Source organism: Coregonus clupeaformis, chromosome 24 (genome assembly GCF_020615455.1).
Source record: "Coregonus clupeaformis isolate EN_2021a chromosome 24, ASM2061545v1, whole genome shotgun sequence".
NCBI classification, from domain to species: Eukaryota; Metazoa; Chordata; class Actinopteri; order Salmoniformes; family Salmonidae; genus Coregonus; species Coregonus clupeaformis.
Genome location: NC_059215.1, coordinates 53276773 through 53301512, shown reverse-complemented (window position 1 = coordinate 53301512; position 24740 = coordinate 53276773). Strand labels below are relative to the sequence as shown.

Here is a 24740-nt window from a genome sequence, read left to right as displayed (position 1 = left end):
AATGATACAACCACCCAAAAAATCTATTTTAATTCCAGGTTGTCAAAATAAGAAAAATGCCAAGGGGGGTGAATACTTGTCACATCCATTAAATTATTCAGTATAAAAAAAGCAGGATAATACCTTGAATTAGTTCTTAATTTCGTCAAACAACACTGAAAAGATGCAAGGATTGGATAGTTTACTTTACACACACACCACAGGCACGCACCTGGCCCCCCGAGCCTACATCTCTACATATAGTTTAAACTGACTGCGGAAACAGGAAATAGAGAGACCACAGAAGCTGTTTGCATTAGTTTCCACTCTACAACGCAGTCTTCTCTGTTTTCATACTGTACCCATTTATTAATACAACTGTCTGTCTGGCCGCCTGTCTGCCCAACTGTCTGTCTGGCCGCCTGTCTGCCCACCTGTCTGTCTGGCCGCCTGTCTGCCCAACTGTGTCTGGCCGCCTGTCTGCCCAACTGTCTGTCTGGCCGCCTGTCTGCCCACCTGTCTGTCTGGCCGCCTGTCTGCCCAACTGTCTGTCTGGCCGCCTGTCTGCCCAACTGTCTGTCTGGCCGCCTGTCTGCCCAACTGTCTGTCTGCATGTCTGTCTGACATTACAAAGAGGGAGAGAAGCGTTGAATGCTATCATAAGTTGAATGCACCAATTTGTAAGTCGCTCTGGATAAGAGCGTCTGCTAAATGATTTAAATGTAAATGTAAGAGCAAAACTATATTCCAACACATTTAGTAAATATATTTACAGAATTTATTTTGTGAGAGGAAAGCAATCTTCATCTTGTGATCTTTTGAGAAGAAATTCTCAACAAACAAAAACACTTGTGGTTATTCTGTTCTTCATTAAAACATGGAGACTTGTTATCAACATACCGTGAGATGCTGTGATGGAATACTATTGTTATAATACATTTACTACCAATGATGCGTCTAATCGTTTACCACCAACTTGGTGGGAGAAAAACATTTAAATGACTAATGCCACGTATCTTGATGATTCCTTTATCCCATCCATGCTTTTCCAACAGCTAGACAGAACGTTCACATTGACGCCACCTAAAAGATGAATTCATACTCGCTCCAAGTCTTTTCCACCTTTTCCATTACAAAACCACTAATGAAACACACAGTTGGTGACACGGTTTTTCCTTCTAGAGGAGGAGAACCATTTCCTCTCACTGGATGTCCATGCCTCCATTAGAGGCCTGTGAGAGACGTCTCTCTCCTCCACAGCCTGACCCTGCACCACTGCTGTCCACATTCTCCTTGCTCTCCTCATCCTGCGCCTCTGACCGCTGTCTCAGACGCAGGCCGGGATCTCTCTGAGACGGCATCTGGAAACTGGAGAACGAACCTCCAGAAGATCTCTTCTCTGAAAGGAAACAATGGGACCATTAAAGCAAGAACGGGATACAGAAAAACACAAACATTTCGTCTACTGTACGGTTTTTGTAACAAAGTATATCTTGGTAAATTACTCATAAGTGATGATTGGTGAATCTGACATAGTCATCTTGTTATGGAAGAGAACAGCGGTTGTTGGCAGCTAAATCATCAGTGTACCTTAGTTTCCATTAGGTTTGAAGCTACTGTGTCAAATATAGAAGAGGGATGCTAGAGCCACGGGTTTACAGTATAAAATATGATTATGATGAATAAAATAGAAATGCACTAGTACGTCTTATCAACACTATGTTTGAGGAAATAAGTATACTAAAATTAGGTTGTCAAAACCTAGCTGCAACCGCAGAGAGTGAGTGACACTTCTCAAGACCTTTAGCATACACCTCCTACTGTACAGTAGGTCTCAACATCGCATCTCTTCTTCGTTACCTGCTCTTTGTGCACAGTTAAATGCCAAACCACCAGGAAATGTGCACCCACTCAAGTGACCTAATTAAATGACACAATGCTGAACACTTGGGAAAATGGCAACATTTCAATGTGTGTGACATACCTCCTGGTCCAATTGGACGCATCAGCCGGTTCATCTGAACATTCCAGTGTTTGACATTGGTGCTGGCCTGGCGAAGCTTCCTTTGGGCAGCCTATCAGGACACAAGGGAAATTGAAACATACGCAACAGATATAAATAAGGCTCTACTGTTAATCACATTGGTCTTTATTATCAACACTAACGTCAATCTAAATATCCAGTGTTGGTGTGAAGGGAAGTAGTCAGTGTGTTGATAGTGTTAGGCTACTCACCACAACGTCCTGGTCGACCCGGTGTCGGTTGGCCCTGACCTCCTCCAGCTGCCGCTGGGCCTCCTCCAGAGCCCGGGACTTGTTCTCCATCTCCTGCCTCAGCTCCTGCTTCTCTCTCTGGGTCTTCCGGATGTACTCCTCCTGCTCATCCTGGAGGGACATCAGGGCCTTCATCTTCTCCTCCTCCTCAGACAGCAGACTGGCCAATACAGATTCAAGGTTTTTAGAAACATGGCAGGTAAAACCACACAGGGCATACAGTAGTCAGTAAATATAGCATGATTTGCTGGAGACTTAGAAAGAATTCGGTAACACTGTATTTAAACCCAACAAGTATAAGTTGTTACAAGCATGTACGAGCCTATGTGTTTTATGATATCTTTGCCATGTCTGAGATTCTTTGTGAGCTTTGACAAGCAGGGAACTTCACACTTTGTATTATTTGCAGTGCTCACAGCCAGTAAGGAAATTAATCGAAGGATCATTTCTTTATTTTGTATGCAAGATTGAGACAGAGCCCATGCACACCCTGTCAACATATCCTACAGATTGTAGCTAGACAACTTCCTCTGTTAAAAACTCAACTTCCTCAGGAACCTCACTAACGCAACAGCCTCCCTTCAACAATGTTCGACTTCTCAACACCATCTGTCTCTCTGTGGTGTGCTGTGTTCAGTAAATAGACATGCAGCTTTTACATGCTAAGTGGATGCTTTTCCACATGACGGACTGCTAGCCCTACCTGAACATGTGTCTATGTAAGTGAATACGTTTGAAGAAGAATACTGTGTGTGTGTGTGTGTGTGTGTGTGTGCAGCACCCTACCCAGTCTGTGCATATCGAAAGACCTCTTCGTCCTGTCTGGCCTTGATCTCCAGGTGCAAGGCCTCCTCCAGACTGGTCTGCATCCCCTCCAGCTCCTTGATCCTCTTCCTCTGCCGCTCTGCCTCCTCCTCCTTCAGAATCATCTCTGCCTGCATGCTGGCCCGCGACTGGAGAGAGACACACAGCATGGAAGATCTAGACACCTTGCCCAGCGCATCGTGATCAGCATTAACATTGCTACCATACACCCTGTCACCCACTCTAAATCTGCAACAACCATCCACCACAGTACACACAATAAAACCGCCACCCTCCACCCTTCTCCTTCACACAAGTAAGCACACACTAAAAACAGATGGTTCTATATAGTGCCAAATAAAGGTTATTTGGCTCATAACCATAGTCCTTCCCTCCCTCCCTCCTTCCCTCTCTGTCCTCACTACTCCCTCCCTCCCTCCTCTCCGTCCTCACCGCCTTTCTCCTTCCCTCCTCTCCCTCCCTCTCTGTCCTCACTACTCCCTCCTTACTACTCCCTCCATCCTCCCTCTCTGTCCTCACTACTCCCTCCTTCTCTCCCTCTCTCTCGGTCCTCACTACTCCCTCCTCTCTCTCCCTCACTACTCTCTCCTTCCCTCCCTCACTACTCCCTCCTTCCCTCCCCTCCCTCCCTCTCTGTCCTCACCGCCTCCCTCCTTCCCGCCACTCCTCCCCATCAGTCCTCACTCCTCCCTCCCTCCCTCCCTCCTTCCCTCCCTCCTCTCCCTCCCTGTCCTCACTACTCCCTCCTTCCCTCCTCCTCTGTCCTCACCACTCCCTACTCCCTCCTTCCCTCCTCTCCCTCCCTCCCTCCCTCTCTGTCCTCCCTACTCCCTCCTTCCATCGTTCCCTCCTCTCTGTCCTCACTACTCCCTCCTTCTGTTATCGCTTCTTTTCCATCATCTCCCTCTCCAAGTCTTCACCTCCTCTGCCTCGCGGAGCTGCACCTCCAGGGCCTGCTGCATCTCCTCGTGCTGCTGACGCCTCCTCATCTCGTCCTGCTCCAGGAGAGCCTGCGCCTGCCTCTGTGCCTCCTTCAGGAGCTCCAGCTCGGCCAGTTTACGCTCCTTCTCCTCCTGGAGGGCCCGAAAACGTTGCAGCTCCTCCTCCTTGGCCAGCCGCCTCCTCTCCCGCTGTTCCCGCTGCTCCCTCCTCTTCAGCTTCAGGTCCTTGTGGAGAGAGGTCTTCCCTTCAGTGTGTAGACGGATGGCTGTCTGAATGGCTGTGGGGAGGGAGAAGGATGTCACAAGTTGTACAATAGTACTTCCACACAGGATTCACATTATATCTTGACTCTTAGAGGAGCCTGAAGTCTATTGGGACTGAATGCATTATTGATGGGAGGGATCACTGAGTAGAAGAACATGCCCCACAGACCTGCAGTCCATTCCTGTCTCTGCTTGGTGTCTGAGGCACTCATCTCGTAGGTCTTGGAGAGAGTTTTCAGACAGAACATACACCTCTTCCCATCTCTGTCTGGCAGCACCTCCACACAGCAGTCCCCGTCCAGAGGGATGTTTCCCTGGCGCTCCTTGCGGTCCTCGCTGGTGTAGTAGGCCAGGGTACTGGGCTTCAGGGTAAACCAGCGCTCCTTCCAGTTCCTCCTCAGCTGACCCTTCTTCCAAAGATACCCCTGGAGGCAACAAAGTCAACACATAACATCAACACACACATTATTGACATAGAACAACAAATCACTGACACAACCCCTTTTGCCCTTACCAGTGTTTGCAAATATTTAAGGTGGTGGCAGCAATATGGTGGAAGTTCCATCACTACACAGCTTATACACTCAGTTGACAGTTTATTCTAGTACCGGGTCGGACCCCCCTTTGCCTCCAGATCAGTCTGAATTAAACGTTGCTCAATCGGTATCAAGGGACCTAACGTGTGCCAGGAAAACATTCCCCACACCATTACACTACCGCCACCAGCCTGTACCGTTGACACCAGGCAGGATGGGTCCATGGACTCATGCTCCTTACGCCAAATCCTGACTCTGCCATCATCATGACGCAACAGGAACTGAGATTCGTCGGACCAGACAATGTTTTTCCACTCGTCAATTGTCCAGTGTTGGTGATCGCGTGTCCACTGGAGCCGCTTCTTCTTGTTTTTAGCTGATAGGAGTGGAACCCGGTGTGGTCGTCTGCTACAATAGGTCCATTCATGACGAGGACCGACGAGTTGTGCATTCCAAGATTCCGTTCTGTACACCACTGTTGTACTGCGCCGTTATTTGCCTGTTTATGGCCCACCTGTTAGCTTGCACGATTCTTGCCATTCTCCTTCAACCTCTCTCATCAACGAGCTGTTTTCGCCCACAGGACTGCCGCTGACTGGATGTTTTTTGTTTGTCGCACTATTCTCGGTAAACCCTAGACACTGTCTTGCGTGAAAAGCCCAGGAGGCCGGCCGTTTCTGAGTTACTATAACCGGAGCGTCTGGCACCGACGATCATACCACGCTCAAAGTTGCTTAGGTCACTCGTTTATCCCATTCTAACATTCAATCGAACAGTAACTGAATGCCTCAATGCCTGTCTGCCTGCTTTATATAGCAAGCCACGGCCACATGACTCACTGTCTGTAGGAGCGAACCATTTTCATGAACGGGGTGGTGTACCTAATAAACTGGCCAACTGAGTGTACATATCCCTTCAAACGTGCTAACATAGAAATTTTAGGGCCAAGCTGGAGGGATAGGGAGCGATTTGGGATGGGCTGAGAGACAGACAGACCATACTGCTCTACTGTTCGGTAGTTTTCAGGTAGCATACCTCTTTGAGGACATCACCAACTATCTCCCTGTACACCTCCTCTATGGCCATGCTGGTGATTTCCTGGTCCATGCCTCTAGTTACCTTCCCAGAGTTCATCATCTCCAGGAAGGACCAGACGGTGAAACCATTCTGCTGCACTGTATCCTTGGAGATAAAGTCCTCCAGCTCCACACAGTTGAGCTCAACACTCATGGCCATGCACATCTTCTTGAGCAGGTATTCCACCTGAACAAATAAAGTGTGGAACACAAATATTTACATTTTAGTCATTTAGCAGACGCTCTTATCCAGAGCGACTTACAGTTAGTGAGTGCATACATTATTTTTTATTTGTTTTATTTTTCATACTGGCCCCCCGTGGGAAACGAACCCACAACCCTGGCGTTGCAAAACGCCATGCTCTACCAACTGAGCTACATCCCTGCCGGCCATTCCCTACCCCACCCTGGGCCAATTGTGCGCCGCCCCATGGGTCTCCCGGTCGCGGCCGGCTACGACAGAGCCTGGATTCGAACCAGGATCTCTAGTGGCACAGCTAGCACTGCACCACTCGGGAGGTGGCATATATTTGGCGTATTAAAAGACATTGAAATGTATATTGTGGTGAGAATGGTTGCCTTTCACTTGTTTTGCCACCAGTGAAATGTATTGTTTTTTATTGATAAGGTAACCTCCTCCATTTTGTTTTTAGTGAAACAACCTTGACTGCTGGTTCTCACGCAGAGGCACTGTGCCCTGCTCTAAAAGCAGCCTGGAGCTTATCACAGCAACAACAGTGGTTGTGAAAAACAGACAGGAAACCAGAAGTTATGTGACATGCAAGCCCACATTTACTGCACATAGAGACACACAGCATTCAGTGGGCAAAGAAACACCCCTGGATCACGTTTGTTATTTTTTCAGAGGTTTGGCAGGTAAATACTAGAACAGGATGGTGAAGGTGAACTCACCTCGTCTGGGACCATAACCAGAGGGTATTTGTCCTCCGACAAAAAGTTAAACAGGCACCAGAGACTAAAGGCATCTTTCCCTGGCAACACGTTCTTATTGTCCTTCCCCGGCTTGTAGTTTTTCTTAGCAGTGAGAGTCCAGCAAAGCTCATCTACTTGTTCCTTGACAAAACAGCCTTCTTCTACCTGTGTGCAGGAAGCATAACACACACAACGTTGAGTGAGACTAACAAAAACAACAACTCAGCTATTGCCATGATGGTACAGTACCATGTTTATAAATCAAACTAGGGTGTGTCTGCGTGCATGTCATTACCTTGTCCAGTATGTATTTGTTGAGGTAAGGCATGTACCCCTGGCTGGAGACTGGTCCATCGTCATCGTCCCTGAAGTGTTCTTCCAGAGCCACTGGGTCGTGGGGGATGGACAGAACCGTACACAGGTTATGGGACAGAACCTAAAACACGTGGACAACAGGTAGATATGGATGAGTTTGAACAAATACTGAACGTAACAGACGTCAATAGTAATATCTGGCTAAGATCCGTTTATAAACCTTGTACAGTCTTCTTGTCTCTGTCAGACAGAAAAAACATTAAATACTTTGATGGTTTATGAAGGAACTGAAAAACAAAAGTTGAATCATTCCAGTATTTTAGTCTTAGAGGAAATACGAAGAACCGTGTTTAATGTACGCGTCACGTCGGAATACAGGAGAAGTATATATTGAAACTGCTGACCAGGCATGTTTGATTTACTCAGACAAATATCTCTTGGGTTACTTCAAGAGAGCTTCTCATGTGCACACAACAACGTTCCAACCGCCATTTAGACCTTCTACAAAGATTATTATTGTTTTTCACGAGAGCATCCTTAATAAATGACTGGACCTTACTGAAATAGAAGTTGAGAGATATCTAGCATCTTTTGAGAGAGACTCAGTAAACGAGTGTAGAACCCAGCCTCCGTCTTCTGACACATCATCACCACATCCTGTCCTCCTCCTCTCCTCCCTCACGCCTCTTCTCACAACTGAACCAAGTATTCTATTGGGACCCCCATTATCTGTTGCTGAAGCAGCAGCTACTCTTCCTGGGGTCCACACAAAACATGACATAATACAGAACAGCAATAGACAAGAACAGCTCAAGGACTGAACGACACACATTTACAATAGGAACAATGGAAACATAAAAGGGTTCTGTGGACAGTTACACACATACAGTTGAAGTCTAAAGTTTACATACACCTTAGCCAAATACATTTAAACTCAGTTTTTCACAATTCCTGACATTTCATCCTAGTAAAGATTCCCTGTCTTAGGTCAGTTAGGATCACCACTTTATTTTAAGAATGTGAAATGTCAGAATAATAGTAGAGAGAATGATTTATTTCAGCTTTTATTAATTTCATCACATTCCCAGTGGGTCAGAAGTTTACATACACTCAAATAGTATTTGGTAGCATTGCCTTTAAATTGTTTAACTTGGGTCAAACGTTTCGGGTAGCCTTCCACAAGCTTCCCACAATAAGTTGGGTGAATTTTGGCCCATTCCTCCTGACAGAGCTGGTGTAACTGAGTCAGGTTTGTAGGCCTCCTTGCTCGCACAAGCTTTTTCAGTTCTGCCCACAAATCTTCTATAGGATTGAGGTCAGGGCTTTGTGATGGCCACTCCAATACCTTGACTTTGTTGTCCTTAAGCCATTTTGCCACAACTTTGGAAGTATGCTTTGGGTCATTGTCCATTTGGAAGACCCATTTGCGACCAAGCTTTAACTTCCTGACTGATGTCTTGAGATGTTGCTTCAATATATCCACATAATTTTCCTTCCTCATGATGCCATCTATTTTGTGAAGTGGACCAGTCCCTCCTGCAACAAAGCACCACCACAGCATGATGCTGCCACCCCCGTGCTTCACGGTTGGGATGGTGTTCTTCGGCTTGCAAGCCACCCCCTTTTCCTCCAAACATAACGATGTTCATTATGGCCGAACAGTTCTATTTTTGTTTCATCAGACCGGAGGATATTTCTCCAAAAAGTACGATCTTTGTCCCCATGTGCAGTTGCAAACCGTAGTCTGGCTTTTTTATGGCAGTTTTGGAGCAGTGGCTTCTTCCTTGCTGAGCGGCATTTCAGGTTATGTCGATATAGGACTCGTTTTACTGTGGATATAGATACTTTTGTATCTGTTTCCTCCAGCATCTTCACAAGGTCCTTTGATGTTGTTCTGGGATTGATTTGCACTTTTCGCACCAAAGTATGTTAATCTTTAGGAGAAAGAACGCGTCTCCTTCCTGAGCGGTATAACGGCTGCGTGGTCCCATGACGTTTATACTTGCGTACTATTGTTTGTACAGATGAATGTGGTACCTTCAGGCGTTTGGAAATTGCTCCCTAGGATGAACCAGACATGTGGAAGTCTACAATTTCTTTTCTGAGGCCTTGGCAGATTTTTTGTGATTTTCCCATGATCTCAAGCAAAGAGGCACTGAGTTTGAAGGTAGGCCTTGAAATACATCCACAGATACACCTTCAATTGACTCAAATGATGTTATCAGAAGCTTCTAAAGCCATGACATCATTTTCTGGAATTTCCCAAGCTGTTTAAAGGCGCAGTCAACTTAGTTTATGTAAACTTCTGACACACTGGAATTGTGATACAGTGAATTATAAGTGAAATAATCTGTCTGTAAACAATTGTTGGAAAAATGACTTGTGTCATGCACAAAGTAGATGTCCTAACCGACTTGCCAAAACCATAATTTGTTAACAAGAAATTTGTGGAGTGGTTGAAAAACGAGTTTTAATGACTCCAACCTAAGTGTATGTAAACTTCCGACTTCAACTGTACATAGGTACATATACATATGCCTATGGGTTATTTAGGTCAGACAGGGGAGAGGTGTTGTTTTATTTTAATTTTTTAAATGAAATTCTGCTGTTTGCTTGAGTAATTTGAGATGGGAGGGAGTTCCATGTGATCACGGCTCTACATAATACTGTGTCTGGTGGGGTAAATATGTCTGTCAGAGCTATATGTAAGTTGATGATACAGACAAGTTTGAATTTGACACAATATTTCTCACAAAAACAAGAATTAATGCAGTCAATCTCTCTTCTACTTTGAGCCAAGCGAGACTGACATGCATACTGTCGACATTAGCCCTCTGTGTACATTGAAGGGCAAGACGTGTTGCTCTGTTCTGGGCCAGATGCAGCATTTCTAGGTCCTTCGTTGCAGCACATGATAATATCATCAGGTAATAAAGATGATTAGGTAAAACTAGAGCTTGCAGGACTTGTTTGGTCAACTGCGGTGTTAAAAAAATATATTTTTCACAGACAGACCTCTCCCCATCTTCACAACAATTGAATCAATATGCATTGACCATGACACTTTACAGTCTCCGGTGACACCAAGAAGTTTAGTCTACTCAACTTGCTCAACAGCCACATCATTCATTACCAGATTCAGCTGAGGTCTATACCTTTGGGAATGATTTGTACCAAATACAATGCCTTCAGTTTTAGAGACACTACCAGTCAAAAGTTTGGACACACCTAGGGTTTTTATAAAAAAAATAATAATAATTAGATTGAAGAATAATAGTCATCAAAACTATGAAATAACACATATGGAATCATGTAGTAACCAAAAAAAGTATTAAACAAATCAAAGTATATTTTATATTTGTGATTCTTCAAATAGCCACCCTTTGCCTTGATGACAACTTTGCACACTCTTGGCATTCTGTCAACCAGCTTCATGAGGTAGTCACCTGGAATGCATTTCAATGAACAGGTGTGCCTTCTTAAAAAGTCATTTGTGGGATTGATTTCCTTCTTAATGCATTTGAGCCAATCAGTTGTGTTGTGACAAGGTAGGGGGGTGGGTATACAGAAGATAGCCCTATTTGATAAAAGATCAAGTCCATATTATGGCAAGAACAGCTCAAATAAGCAAAGAGAAACGACAGTCCATCATTACTTTAAGACATGAAGGTCAGTCAATACTGAAAATGTCAAGAACTTTTAAAGTTTCTTCAAGTGCAGTCGCAAAAACCATCAAGCGCTATGATGAAACTGCATCTCATGAGGACCGCCACAGGAATGGAAGACCCAGAGTTACCTGTGCTGCAGAGGATAAGTTCATTAGAGTTACCAGCCTCAGAAACTGCAGCCCAAATAAATGCTTCACAGAGTTCAAGTCACAGACACATCTCAACATCAACTGTTCAGAGGGGACTGTGTGAATCAGGCCTTCATGGTCAAATTGCTGCAAAGAAACCATTACTAAAGGACACCAATAAGAAGAAGAGACTTGCTTGGGCCAAGAAACATGAGCAATGGACATTAGACCGGTGGAAATGTGTCGTTTGGTCTGGACTCCAAATTTGAGATTTTTGGTTCAAACCGCCATGTCTTTATGAGACGCGGTGTGGGTGAACGGATGATCTCCGCATGTGTAGTTCCCACCGTAAAGCGAGGAGGTGTTATGGTGTAAGGGTGCTTTGCTGGTGACACTGTCTGTGATTCATTTAGAATTCAAGGCATACTTAACCAGCATGGCTACCACCGCATTCTGCAGCGATACTCCATCCCATCTGGTTTGGGCTTAGTGGGACTATCATTTGTTTTTCAACAGGACAATGACCCTACACACCTCCAGGCTGTGTAAGGGCTATTTGACCAAGAAAGAGAGTGATGGAGTTCTTCATCAGATGACCTGGCCTCCACAATCACCCGACCTCACCCCAATTGAGATGGTTTGGGATGAGTTGGACCGCAGAGTGAAGGAAAAGCAGTCAACAAGTGCTCAGCATATGTGGGAACTCCTTCAAGACTGTTGGAAGCTGGTTGAGAGAATGCCAAGAGTGTGCAAAGTTGTCATCAAGGCAAAGGGTGGCTATTTAAAGAATCTCAAATATAAAATATATTTTGATTTGTTTAACACTTTTTTTGGTTACTACATGATTCCATGTGTTATTTCATAGTTTTGATGTCTTCACTATTATTCTACAATATAAAAAATAGTACTGTATGTTCAGAACTAGTTTATTATGAGCCACCCATTACAAAACAGACCGCGACTCTTTGTTTAGGGTTACAGTGATTTCACTAGCTGTGGTTGCTGATGTGTATAATGTTGAATCATCAGCGTATATAGACACACAGGCCTTAGAGAGCTGCCTTGCGTTTTTTAAAATTATTTATTTAAATGAGAGAAGCTTCCATTAAAGAAAACCCTCTGTTCTATTGGATAGATAGCTCCCAACCCATGATATGGCAGCGGATGTAAAGCAATAACACTTAAGTATTTTCAACAACAGGTTATGGTCAATAATATCAAAGGCTGCACTGAATTCTAACAATACAGCTCCCACAATCTTCTTATTATCCATTTATTTTAGCCAATCATAAGTTATTTGTGTCAGCGTAGGGCTGTGGCAGTCACGAAATTTCACCAGCCTGTGATTGTCAAGCAAATAACTGTCGGTCCCACTGTAATTTATTATAATTACATAAACACATTTAGCGTCTCCTGGCTTCCACACATAGCCTACAAGCCACTGAAGCGGACCTTTGGAACATCTACATTTTAAAAAGTCTAATAAATCCATGTAATATAGCCTACACCTTCACAATAAATCCATTATTTATTTTAGACAGGTCTAAAGAAGCATGATATGAAGAAAATGTAGTCTATTTCAGAAGAACAGAACAGCATACTCTGAGTTGTCCTTATGTTAGGTCCTGATCTGGCTATGCCAAATGGCTGTGGGCTACACTAGTTCATTTAGCAGACAAAGTTTGTGTCACGCCCTGACCTTTAATGCCTGTTGTTTCTTGTTGGTTTGGTCAGGGTGTACATTCTATGTTTGTAGATCTATGTTGGCCGGGTGTTGTTCCCAATCAGAGGCAGCTGTCGATCGTTGTCTCTGATTGGGGATCATACTTAGGTAGCCATTTTGCCTACCTTTAGTTGTGGGAACTTGTTTCTGTGTGTTTGGCTTGTTTGATGTTAGCCTGTAGAACTTCACGTTACGTTGCTTTTGTTGTTTTGTTCGGTGTTTATTCAATAAACGAACATGTACGCATACCACGCTGCACCTTGGTCCTGTACTCAACGAGCGTGACAGAAGATCCCACCACCAACGGACCAAGCAGCGTGCCAAGGAGGAGCACACCCTGGACACAGGTGGGGAAGATGTGGTCTTGGGAGGAGATATTTGCTGGTAAAGGACCCTGGGCGAAGGTAGAAGCCAAGATAGGAGAGGATCAACGGCGACGCCAACGGTGCCGACCGCTACAGAAGCCCGAGAGGCAACCCCAAGACATTTTTTTTTGGGGGGCACACAGGGTGGTTGGCTAAGCAGCAGGAGGCTCGGCGAGACCTGCAGATTAGCACTCTGATAGAAGAGGCAACCACCTTACGGGGGCTTATTGCGAAGATAGTGCAGGAGAGCTCCCTTCAAGAGGAGGCGCTGCAGGAGGCCCTTAGGGAGAAGGAGTCAATGGTTGCACAGGGAGAGGAGCTGGCCAGGCAACAAGAGAAGCTGAGAGAGGAATTAACCCTCCAGCAGCAGAGAGCTCAGTCGTTAGAGCAGAGGTTAGCAGAGCCAGCTACCCGCACTCGCTGTAAGGAGCGTGTGTTCATTGTGGAACCAGGTTATGCGGAGATACGCACTGTGTCGCCAGTGCGCCTTCACAGCCCAGTGCGTCCTGTGCCAGCGCCCCACACGTGCCATGCGAAAGTGGCCATCCAGCCAGGATGGGTTGTGCCAGCTTTACGCTCCAGACCTCCAGTGCGCCTCCACGGTCCAGTATATCCTGCGCCGGTTCTACGCACTGTGTCGCCAGTGCGCCTCCCCAGCCCGGTACGGCCCGTACCTGCTCCTCGCACCAAACCAGTGGTGCGTGTATCCAGTTCGGTACGGCCCGTTCCTGCTCCTCGCACCAAACCAGTGGTGCGTGTATCCAGTCCTGTACGGCCCGTACCTGCTCCCCGCACCAAACCAGTGGTGCGTGTATCCAGTCCGGCACGGCCCGTGCCTGCTCCTCGCACCAAACCAGTGGTGCGTGTCCTCAGCCCGGTACGGCTGGCGCCAGAGCAGTCCGCTCCAACGGTGACTAGTCCAGCTCCGGTCAGCTGCTCCACTCCAGTACCAGAGCAGTACGCTCCACCGGTGTCCAGTCCAGCTCCGGTCAGTGGCTCCACTCCAGTGCCAGAGCAGTCCACTCCACCGTTGCCCAGTCCAGCTCTGGTCAGCTGCTCCAGTCCAGAGCCAGAGCAGTCCGCTCCCCCGGGGTCCAGTTCAGCTCCGGTCAGCGGCTCCACTCCAGTGCCAGAGCAGTCTGCTCTACCGGTGCCTAGTCCAGCCCCGGTCAGCGGCTCCACTCCAGAACCAGACGTCAACCCCTCTCCAGGGTCGGGGCCTCCCACACCAGGGTCCAGACAGGGCTTGGTGCATCGTGGGAGGACTGAGAGGGGAAGCATCGCGCCAAGGTCCAGACCGGACCAGGGGTGCAACGGGAAGGCAGAAAGGGAGAGGACGTCACGCCCGGAGCCGGAGCCGCCACCGAGGCTAGATGCCCACCCGGACCCTCCCCTGTTAAGTTAGGTTTTGCGGCCGGAGTCCGCACCTTTGGGGGGGTTACTGTCACGCCCTGACCTTTAATGCCTGTTGTTTGTTGGTTTGGTCAGGGTGTACATTCTATGTACAGATCTACAGATCTATGTTGGCCGGGTGTGGTTCCCAGTCAGAGGCAGCTGTCGATCGTTGTCTCTGATTGGGGATCATACTTAGGTAGCCATTTTGCCTACCTTTAGTTTTGTTTCTGTTTCTGTGTGTTTGGCTTGTTTGATGTTAGCCTGTAGAACTTCACGTTACGTTGCTTTTGTTGTTTTGTTCGGTGTTTATTCAATAAACGAACATGTACGCATACCACGCTGCACCTTGGTCCAATCCTGCACTCAACGAACGTGAAAATTTACTTAGAATTCCGTGGCATTATTTTATATTATGAAGAATACAATTGAACAAAACTGAATAAAATAGAAAGGATATTTTCTCCAAATGATTTGAGGGAGCGCGCACAAGCAGCTATTCTGTGTTGAGCGGTAAACAAAGGAATAGGTATTCCTATATGCTTAATTTAGAGTTACTAATGTAACTTTAGTTGTTCTACAAACATTGGGCTATATCTTTTGATTTTTAATACATTGTAAGGCTGCATAATGCGACTAAAAAACTGTTGCTTGAAAGGCATGAGCTCTGCTTTGTTTGTTGCGAAGGCTGTACACACTACATCAGTCACTCATTCACAATTTGACAAGCACTTGATAATGCCTAGAATTTCACAGCGGCATCCCCTTTGTGTGGCCGTAATGCACCCCAAAAAAATCCATGCCTTTTGCGGCCAGTGGCCGTTGTGCCCTTCTCCCTGAGTGCTGCACGTTCCCGAATCATCTCTCACTCACATGGCTCTCCATCACATGATCAGGTCTTTCTCACAGGCTACAAGTGAAGACAGACACATCGGGGACGCAACTGCGTGCGTCCTTATCCAATTCCGAGGTGCATATTGAAGATATTGGAAGAACTGTCCACATTTACTTTTTGTCAGCCAACAAGAAGAGTAGGCCTAACGAACAGCAAAACCACTAGCCTATGTCAATCTACTATCCCCCATAGTATAAAAGTCGACCTATTCTATTCTGTGCGAGAAATAAATATTCCAAACATAGCCCGGGACAGTTGTGGGATGCGATAGATCCCAAATTAATACAACCACTAGCATCAAAAAATCTTTTTTACGCAACGTGGCTGACGCAACAGATCAGAACGTTTAGCTTAAAATGTTGATAAACTATTAGGCTATTTCTTCACATTATAAGCACAGCAATGCGCACATGGTAGTAGGCTATAAGCGCGAATGTTCCATTAGCGGAAAACCCCATTATCAAAAGTGACCGCAAATGCAATTATGCATGTAATGCCTTTATTATAAAGGTGCATTTTTATGGTGAAAATTATCTTCTCCAAACTTGAAACTCATGTGCTGTTTATGTAATCCAGTTAGGCTCTACACCCCTTGTAAAGCGGATTAATATGCTTAATTTTAAGAAGTTATTTGGCCACTTTAGTTGTGATACAAACCTTATCAAAAATATACAGTGCCTTGCAAAAGTATTCATCCCCCTTGGCATTTTTCCTATTTTGTTGCATTACAACCTGTAATTTAAATTGATTTTTATTTGGATTTCATGTAATGGACATACACAAAATAGTCCAAATTGGTGAAGTGAAAAAAAGAACTTGTTTCAAAAACATTATACAAAATAAATAACGGAAAAGTGGTGCGTGCATACGTATTCACCCCCTTTGCTATGAATAATATAATATAATATGCCATTTAGCAGACGCTTTTATCCAAAGCGACTTACAGTCATGCGTGCATAAATTTTTGTGTATGGGTGGTCCCGGGGATCGAACCCACTACCTTGGCGTTACAAGCGCCGTGCTCTACCAGCTGATCTAGTGCAACCAATTACCTTCAGGTTCACTTTCCAGCAGGACAATGACCCTAAGCATACTGCTAAAGCAACACTCAAGTGGTTTAAGGGGAAACATTTAAATGTCTTGGAATGGCCTAGTCAAAGCCCAGACCTCAATCCAATTGAGAATCTGTGGTATGACTTAAAGATTGCTGTACACCAGCGGAACCCATCTGGAGGGGTTTTGCCTTGAAGAATGGGCAAAATCCCAGTGGCTAGATGTGCTAAGCTTATAGAGACATACCCCAAGAGACTTGCAGCTGTAATTGCTGCAAAAGGTGGCTCTACAAAGTATTGACTTTGGGGGGGTGAATAGTTATGCATGCTCAAGTTCTGTTTTTTTTGTCTTATTTCTAGTTTGTTTCACAATAAATGTGGTAGGCATGTTGTGTAAATCAAATGATACAAACCACCGTGGTTCATTTTCATGCCAGGCAGGTAGGCTATACTGTAAATATAAGCAATGTGCTTAATATTAGAAAAGTTAAGAAATAAAAATAGTAGGCCTAGCCTATAAAAAGCTGATGGGATCCTCCTCTTTTTAGTTGTGACCATCACTCTGTTTTCTCGCGCAATTGCATAGCCTATAGAAATGTTGCGCAACATGAGCTCATGGGCTCTCACGAAGTGTTTGATTAGATTTTCGATACATTTGCATTGATGTCAGAGTGATTAGAGGGACAATAGAGTGCTGAGTACCAGGCAGTTAGCACGTTTGGTAGGCTACTAATGACCAGCAGCAGCATCAGAGCTTGGAGAAGCCTAATTACCGTGACTAAACGGTCACGTGGAATTTGACTGCCTTCATGACTTGTGACCACCGGTGTGGCAGTAATACGGTCACCACAACAGCCCTATGTCAGTGCAGTCCATGTTGAGTGCCCTTCTCTATAATCATGCTGAAAGTGTGTTGTTAATTTGTTCACAGAGAAATAGCATTGTATCTGTTCAAATATTTTTTTCTAAAAGTTCGCTAAGAGCCGGCAGCAAGTTGATTGGTCGATGTTAGAACCAGTAAAGGGCACCTTACCATTCTTGGGTAGCGGATTGACTTTAACTTCCCTCCAGGGCTGAGGACAAACACTTTTTTCTCCAGGCTCAGATTAAAGATATGACAAACAGGAGTGGCAATATAGTCCGCTACCATCCTCAGTAGCTTTCCAGCTAAGTTGTCAATACCAGGTGGTTTCTCATTATTGATGGACAACAATACTTTTCCCATCTCTCCCACACTAACTTTACAGAATTCAAAATTACAATGCTTTTCTTTCATTATTATATATTTTATGCATGACTACGTTGGCTCACAGTTTGTTGTAGGCATTTCCTGTTTTAGTTTGCCCACTTTGCCAATGAAATAGTCATTAAAATAATTGGCAATATCAAAAGGTCATGTGATGAATGAGCCTTCTGATTCAACAAAAGATGGAGTTGAATTAGTCTTTCTGCCCACAATTTCATTTAAAGTACTCCAAACGCTTTTTTCCATCATACTTTATATCATTTATATTAGTTTCATAATACAGTTTCTTCTTATTTTTGTTCAGTTTAGTCACATAATTTCTCAATTTAAAATGACACTAAGACCTGCGTGGCCTAGTGACCTTCAGCCTCTATGAACCTGACTCCCTGGTCTCTAGATGGCCCATACTCCAAACCAGAGTCTGCCAGTGCCAGCCCGACAGGGATAAGCCTAGTCACGAGGTTCTGATAGTGAAAGCCAGGCCAGGAGCACATGGCTGAAATGTGGAGCTCGATGGAGGAGGGTGGGACTGGTCCTACAGCATAAGGTTGTAACAATACAGCCCGGTCCTAGGTCTGTTTGTGCTATCATGCCAACTCCATTGCTCATTGTCAAGCCAAACAGTATGACTATGAGTGACAGGGAGTTGGCATGATAGCACAAACACACTGGCACTCAGGTTTGTATCAATAAGCACTGTAGATGTATGTGTGACCTTTAGTACAGATGGCGATGTGGTGACATGTTCTATTCACCAGCTCTCTGGTCATGGTCAGTGCCACAGCACCAATTGCACTGCATGCAGTGACATGTTCTATTCACCAGCTCTCTGGTCATGCTCAGTGCCACAGTACCAATTGCACTGCATGTGGTGACATCATGGACCAGTCTGGTCACAACTTGGTGATGAGGGCTTCCATTCATAGAAGCGCAGAGCAAACCGTTACTCTCCAGCTCACACACTGCCATCAGTGTTGTACTCCCCCCATGGGAAACATATAGTTACCACTGCGAGCCCTATTACAATACTAAAACAATCAGCTAATAACTTGTCACACACAGAGCATGTGCCATGACAGTTTTCTCAACCAGGAAATACACATAATCAGATAAAGATCAGCACAAAAACTACCACATATCATCTAGCAAACATATAAATAATGATATCAAGTTATTCAGGACTAGTTCTGCTCATCATCTATAATGTCAAAAGTATATTTTTATTGATCCAGATTCCTATATATTATTGGATACTTCCAGTTACCCCAATAAAGATCCTCACGAGGTTGGAAATGAGAGAGCAGGGTGCCTTGGTTAGAAGAAGGTGCCCCTAAAACATGGGGTCAAAACCCTTCATAAAACCACATCTATTTTGGCTAAAATGAATCCAGGTGCTCACCTTGAGTTGAGACTTGGACACTTTCCCACTCTTCTCTAGATCCAGAGCAGTGAAACCATACCAAATAGACTTGAGGAGCTCTGAGCGTAGGTCCATGTCTGCAGCAGCATAACTTTTTCTCTCTCTCTCTCCCTCCTCTCAATACGTGCTGTGACAGCCTCTTGAGCCACCCACACCCAGTAGTGGTTTGACTGTGGGGACCTGCTGTGCTGACTGACTGCACTACTAACCCAGTCAGTCTCCGCTGCGCCACCTGCTGGCGGGGCACTGTAGCATAAGGGTCCAATAAAAAGAGACTGACTTACTCCATTAATATAGTGAACAAAAATATAAAATGCAACATGTATAGTGTTGGTCCTATGTTTCATAAGCTGAAACAAAAGATCCCAGAAATTTTCCATATGCACAAAAAGCTTATTTCTCTCAAATTTTATGCACACATTTGTTTACATCCCTGTTAGTGAGCATTTATCCTTTGCCAAGATAATCCATCCACCTGACAGGTGTGGCATATCAAGAACCTGATGAAACAGCATGATCATTACACAGGTGCACCTTGTGCTAGGGACCATAAACCCCCTCACAACCACAGACCATGTAAAGAGTATTTCTGTCTGTAATAAAGCCCTTTTGTGGGGAAAAACTCATTCTGATTGGCTGGGCCTAGCTCCACAGTGCCCCTGCCCAGTCATGTGAAATCAATAGATTAGGGCCTAATGAATTTATTTCAATTGACTGATTTCCTTATATGAACTGTAACTGTTGCATTTATATTTTTGTTCAGTGTATAAAATATGCCATTTAGCAGACACTTTTATCCAACGTGACTTACAGTCATGCGTGCATTAATTTTAAGTATGTGTGGTCGCAGGAATCAAACCTACTATCCTCGCGTTGCAAGCGCCATGCTCTACTAACTGAGCTAAAGAGGACCAGTCTTTATGTGATGTCTCGTTCCCCAGCCTGCCAGTGCCACTTTTCGGTATCTGCAGGAGAACAATGTCAGTCACACACTGGAAATATGCCAGAACAACACTGTCATTTGGCACATAATTGCTTTTGAATGAAATGGGCAAATCAAATAGATAGTTCACAATGCCACTGGATTATTTATGACCCCATACTATACTGGCCACACACTGATTTATGAATATTACCAAAGAGGAGTTTATGACACCCTAAAGCACGTGTCAAACATTCCACGGGGGTAGAGTGTCTGCGGGTTTACACTGATGAAATAAGGTCACTAATTAGTAAGGAACTCTTCGAAGGAAAAATACTTGGTGTGGCAGAGGTTCGGCACGGCCGTGCTGTGAATGGGTCAGAGATGGTAGGAGATAGTGATGGACAGGAAAGAGAAGCAAGTATGGACCATAGTGGTACAAATAAAGGAGGGAGTAAGAAAGAGAAAAAGAAAGGGAGTAGAGGTATGAAGGGGAGCGAGAGTTCTATGGATGTAGAGAGGAGGCAGAAAAGGAAGTTTGAGGAGAGCAACCTAGATTCCAACGATAGTGGAAGTTCGGAGGCAGAAAGTGCAGAGGAAGGGCAAGATAAGACACAAGAGGAACATGGAGGTGAGGAGGAGCATAAAGTGATTCTGAAGTTTAGGGAGGAAGGGGGAGTTGGGGCGATGAGTCCCATAAGGTTGACGGCTGTTATAAAAGAGTTGATTGGTGAAGTTGTTAATGCTAAAGTGTGAAGAGATGGGAGATTGTTGGTGTGCTGTAAGGACATGGTGCAGAGGGAAAACGCTATCGGAGTGAAGCAAATAGGGAAGTGTAAGGTGGAGTCGAGCAGCTGGACTGATCAAGCAGCGGAGTAAAGGGCTGATAACAGGAGTGCCTGTGAGTGTTAGCACTAAAGAGGTAAGGGAACATTTGAGAGGAGGCGTTCTAGTGAATGCACAAAGATTGCAAGCAACAAGGGGTGGAGATAGGGTAGATAGCACGTCTATTCTGTTACATTTTAAGGACCGGGTAATGCCAAATAAGGTAACAATAGGATATATGAGTTACTATGTGAGGGCTTATGTACCGACACCTTTAAGATGCTATAAATGCCAGAGGTTTGGGCATGTGGCAACAGTCTGTAAAGAGAAAAAGAGGTGTGCCAGGTGTGGAGGAGAGCATGAGTATGGGAAGTGTGGAGATGGTGTACAACCAAAGTGCTGCAACTGTGGGGGTGCTCATAGTGTGGCATATAGTGGGTGTGAGGCTATGAAGAAGGCAGTGGAGGTGCAACAAGTGAGAGTGGAGAGAAGGGTATCATATGCTGAGGCAGTGAGGGTGGTCCAGGAGAGAAGGGTGTCATATGATGAGGCAGTGAGGGTGGTCCAGGAGAGAAGGGTGTCATATGCTGAGGCAGTGAGGGTGATCCAGGAGAGAAGGGTATCATATGCTGAGGCAGTGAGGGTGGTCCAGGAGAGAAGGGTGTCATATGATGAAGCAGTGAGGGTGGTCCAGGTCCAGGGAGATACAGGTTCAAGGGAGAGAAGGGTAGGAGCATCTAGACCGGGGATTATGGGGCAGGTGTGCAGCAATATGGTATATATAGAAAAGAGAAAGCTGGTGACATTCATAGCAGGAGCTATCAATAGCACTGATAAAGTAGCGTCTAAAACGGAGAGGATTAAGCTAATAGTGAAAGCTGCTGGGAGACATTTGAGTATGACAGGGTTGACATGGGAAGAGGTTCGAGATGACCTCAATCAGCCGATGGTGGAGTCATGTATTACTGGATCTTAGTTATGGTGGTAGTACTACAATGGAATGCTCGAAGCCTGTTGGCTAATGGGCAGGAATTCAAGCAGTTAATTGTTGATATGCTAGCTAAGCTGGATGTGATTTGTGTGCAGGAAACATGGCTCAAACCGAATGTGGAGTTTATTATACAGGGATATGTAGTGGTTCGTAGGGACCAAGATATAGGGGGGGAATTCCCTACAAGATGATAGGCAAAGATATTGAACAGGAGTATGTGGAGGTGTGGCTGAGAGGAGGGGTGCTACTATAAACCACTATAATATGTGTCAGATATTGGACCTGGAAGTGCTGGAGAGGGTGGAGGGCCAGGAAAGAAGTAAGGTAATGTGGTGTGGAGATTTTAACGCCCACAACATGCTTTGGGGGGGGGAAACGGATGGATGGAAATTGACAAGTGATGGAAAATTTGATAGAAAAGAAAGATCTAGTGTGCCTGAATGATGGTCGAGGGACCAGGATTGATGTAGCCACAGGGAAAGAGTCTGCCTTGGACCTCACTCTGGTATCTAGTGCGATGGCAGGAAGCTGTGAGTGGGAAGTATGGGAGGAGTCGACAGTAGGGAGTGATCATTACCCCATAGTATGTACAGTAAGCCGGAAGGAGGAGGAGGTGTTAGTGGATGGAGTAGGCAGGTGGGTGTTTGGAAGGGCAAAGTGGGATCAGTTTCAGGAGCTCAGTGAGCAGGTGATGGTTCGGGTGGATATGAGAGGGGATGTGGATAGTATGAATAACTGGGGGAGAACAGCGTTAGTGGGGGCAGCTACTGAGGCTATACCTAAGAGTTCAGGGAGGAGGAGGAGGAAAGCAGTCCCATGGTGGACGGAGGAATGTGGGGCAATGGTGAGGATTAGGAACAGGGCATTTAGAGTACTGAAAAGGACGCATAATTTCCAACATCTGATTCAATATAAGCAGGCCCAGGCCCTGGTGAGGAGAACTATCCGTCAGGCAAAGAGGTCATGTTGGCATCGTTTCTGTGACACCATTGGAAGGGCAACACCTGTGGGAGAAGTGTGGGGGATGATTAAGAGGATGAGTGGCATCAGAAGGGAGTGGGATTATCCAGTGTTGACGAGTGGGGAGGATGTGGCAGTAACAGATGAGGAGAAAGCAGAGATGATGGTCAAAGTATTTGTTCAAGTGCATAGCTCCGCAAATCTGTCAGAGGAGGGGCAGAGGGGGAGAGAGAACACGAGAGAGGAGCATCCTGGAGTGCTGGAAAGAAGGGAGGATGTAAATGATGCGTTGAGTGCACCATATACCAGGGCAGAGGTGAAAAGAGCAATAGGTAAGTGAGGGTTAACTTCACCTGGGAAAGATGAGGTGTCCCATCTTAGTGATGAGGCACTGGATAAGGTATTGATGTTGTACAACAGTGTGTGGGAAGAGGGGAAACTACCAGGCAGTTCGAAGGAGGCAGTAGTGTTACCAATCCGGAAGCCCGGGAAGGATCCAACGAAGCCAACAAGCTATCGGCCAATAGCTTTAACATCACATGTATGTAAGATTATGGAACGTATGATCACGGAGAAGCTAACTTACTTCCTGGAGAGCAGAGGGCTAGTAACGCCACATCAGAGTGGGTTCAGGAAGGGTAGGGGAACTATGGATCCAGTGATCTGCTTAGAAGCAGAGGTTAGGAAGGCTCAGGTGAACAAGGAGACTGTTGTAACTGTCTTTTTTGATGTGGAGAAGGCATATGATATGATGTGGAAGGAGGGGTTGTTAATCAAGCTAGATATTATGGGGGTAGGAGGAAGAATGTACAACTGGATAAAGGATGTCCTGTTTGGAAGGTCTATCCAGGTGAGGGTGGGGAAGTCTTTATCAGGCAGCTACTTGGTGGATAATGGTACACTGCAGGGGAGCGTGATTAGTCCTCTGTTGTTCTCAATCATGATCAATGATGTTTACTCTCAGGTATAGCCGGATATAGGGAGGTCGTTATTTGATGATGATGGTGCCTTATGGAAGAGGGGAAGAAATGTGCCATACATAGTCAGGAAGGTGCAGGAAGCAATTGATGAGGTAGAGCGGTGGGCACTAATGTGGGGATTCAGGTTCTCTGTAGAGAAAACTCAAACAGTGTTCTTTACCAGGAAGAAGGTTGTCACGATCGTCGTAGTAATGAGTAGACCAAGGCGCAGCGTGAGAAACAAACATGACTTTAATTAGTTAAAGTTTCTAAACAAAACAAAACACGACTCGTGAAGTCCACGGTGACAATGACCGAACACGGAACAAAAACCCACAAACCCAAAGTGAAACACAGACAGTTAAATATGGCTCCCAATCAGAGACAACCAGCAAACAGCTGACACTCGTTGCCTCTGATTGGGAGTCACTCAGTCAAACATAGAAAATGACGAACTAGAACACCCAACATAGAAACAGAACACATAGAATGAACACACCCTGGCTCAACATAATGAGTCCCAGAGCCAGGGTGTGACAGTACCCCCCCCTAAAGGCGCGGACTGCGACCGCGCCTCAACTAAACAAAACAGGGGAGGGCTGGGCGGGCATACCTCCTCGGCGGCGGTTCTGGCTCCGGCCTTGACCACCACCCTCCAATACACCCCCATAGTGCCCCTGGTCCAGTCTGTCGACTTGCACCCCTGGCTTGGTGCGTGGAGGAGGAACGGGCCTTACCAGGCTGACTTCTCGCACCCCTGGCTTAGTGCGAGTGGCAGGAACAGGCCGGACCGGGCTGGCGACGCGCACCGTAGGTTTGGTGCGAGTGGCAGGAACAGGCCGGGTCGGGCTGGCGACGCGCACCGTAGACTTGGTGCGGGTGGCAGGAACAGGCCGGGTCGGGCTGGCGACGCGCACCGTAGACTTGGTGCGGGTGGCAGGAACAGGCCGGACCGGGCTGGCGACGCGCACCGTAGGTTTAGTGCGTGGAGCAGGGACAGGCCGGGCTGGGCTGTCGACGCACATCGTAGACTTGGTGCGGGTGGCAGGAA

General features: G+C 45.8%; 1 protein-coding gene across 2 annotated transcripts; it reads right to left on the bottom strand.

Annotated features, from left to right (window-relative positions):
- Positions 1–724: 724 nt before the first annotated feature.
- On the bottom strand, positions 725–19173 carry LOC121537839 (differentially expressed in FDCP 6 homolog). 2 transcript variants are annotated; one of them, XM_041845441.2, is made up of 10 exons: positions 19012–19173; positions 7124–7264; positions 6808–6993; positions 5855–6082; positions 4453–4708; positions 3999–4297; positions 3040–3206; positions 2215–2413; positions 1964–2054; positions 725–1378 (listed from the first exon to the last, which is right to left on the bottom strand). In XM_041845441.2, the coding sequence occupies exons 1-10, from the start codon at positions 19105–19107 to the stop codon at positions 1182–1184; spliced, it is 1860 nt and encodes a 619-aa protein (XP_041701375.1). In that variant the 5' UTR covers positions 19108–19173; the 3' UTR covers positions 725–1181. The 2 variants fall into 2 exon arrangements, with proteins under 2 accessions (XP_041701375.1, XP_041701376.1); XM_041845442.2 differs by having other exon boundaries at positions 5939–6082.
- Between the last annotated feature and the right edge of the window lie 5567 nt (positions 19174–24740).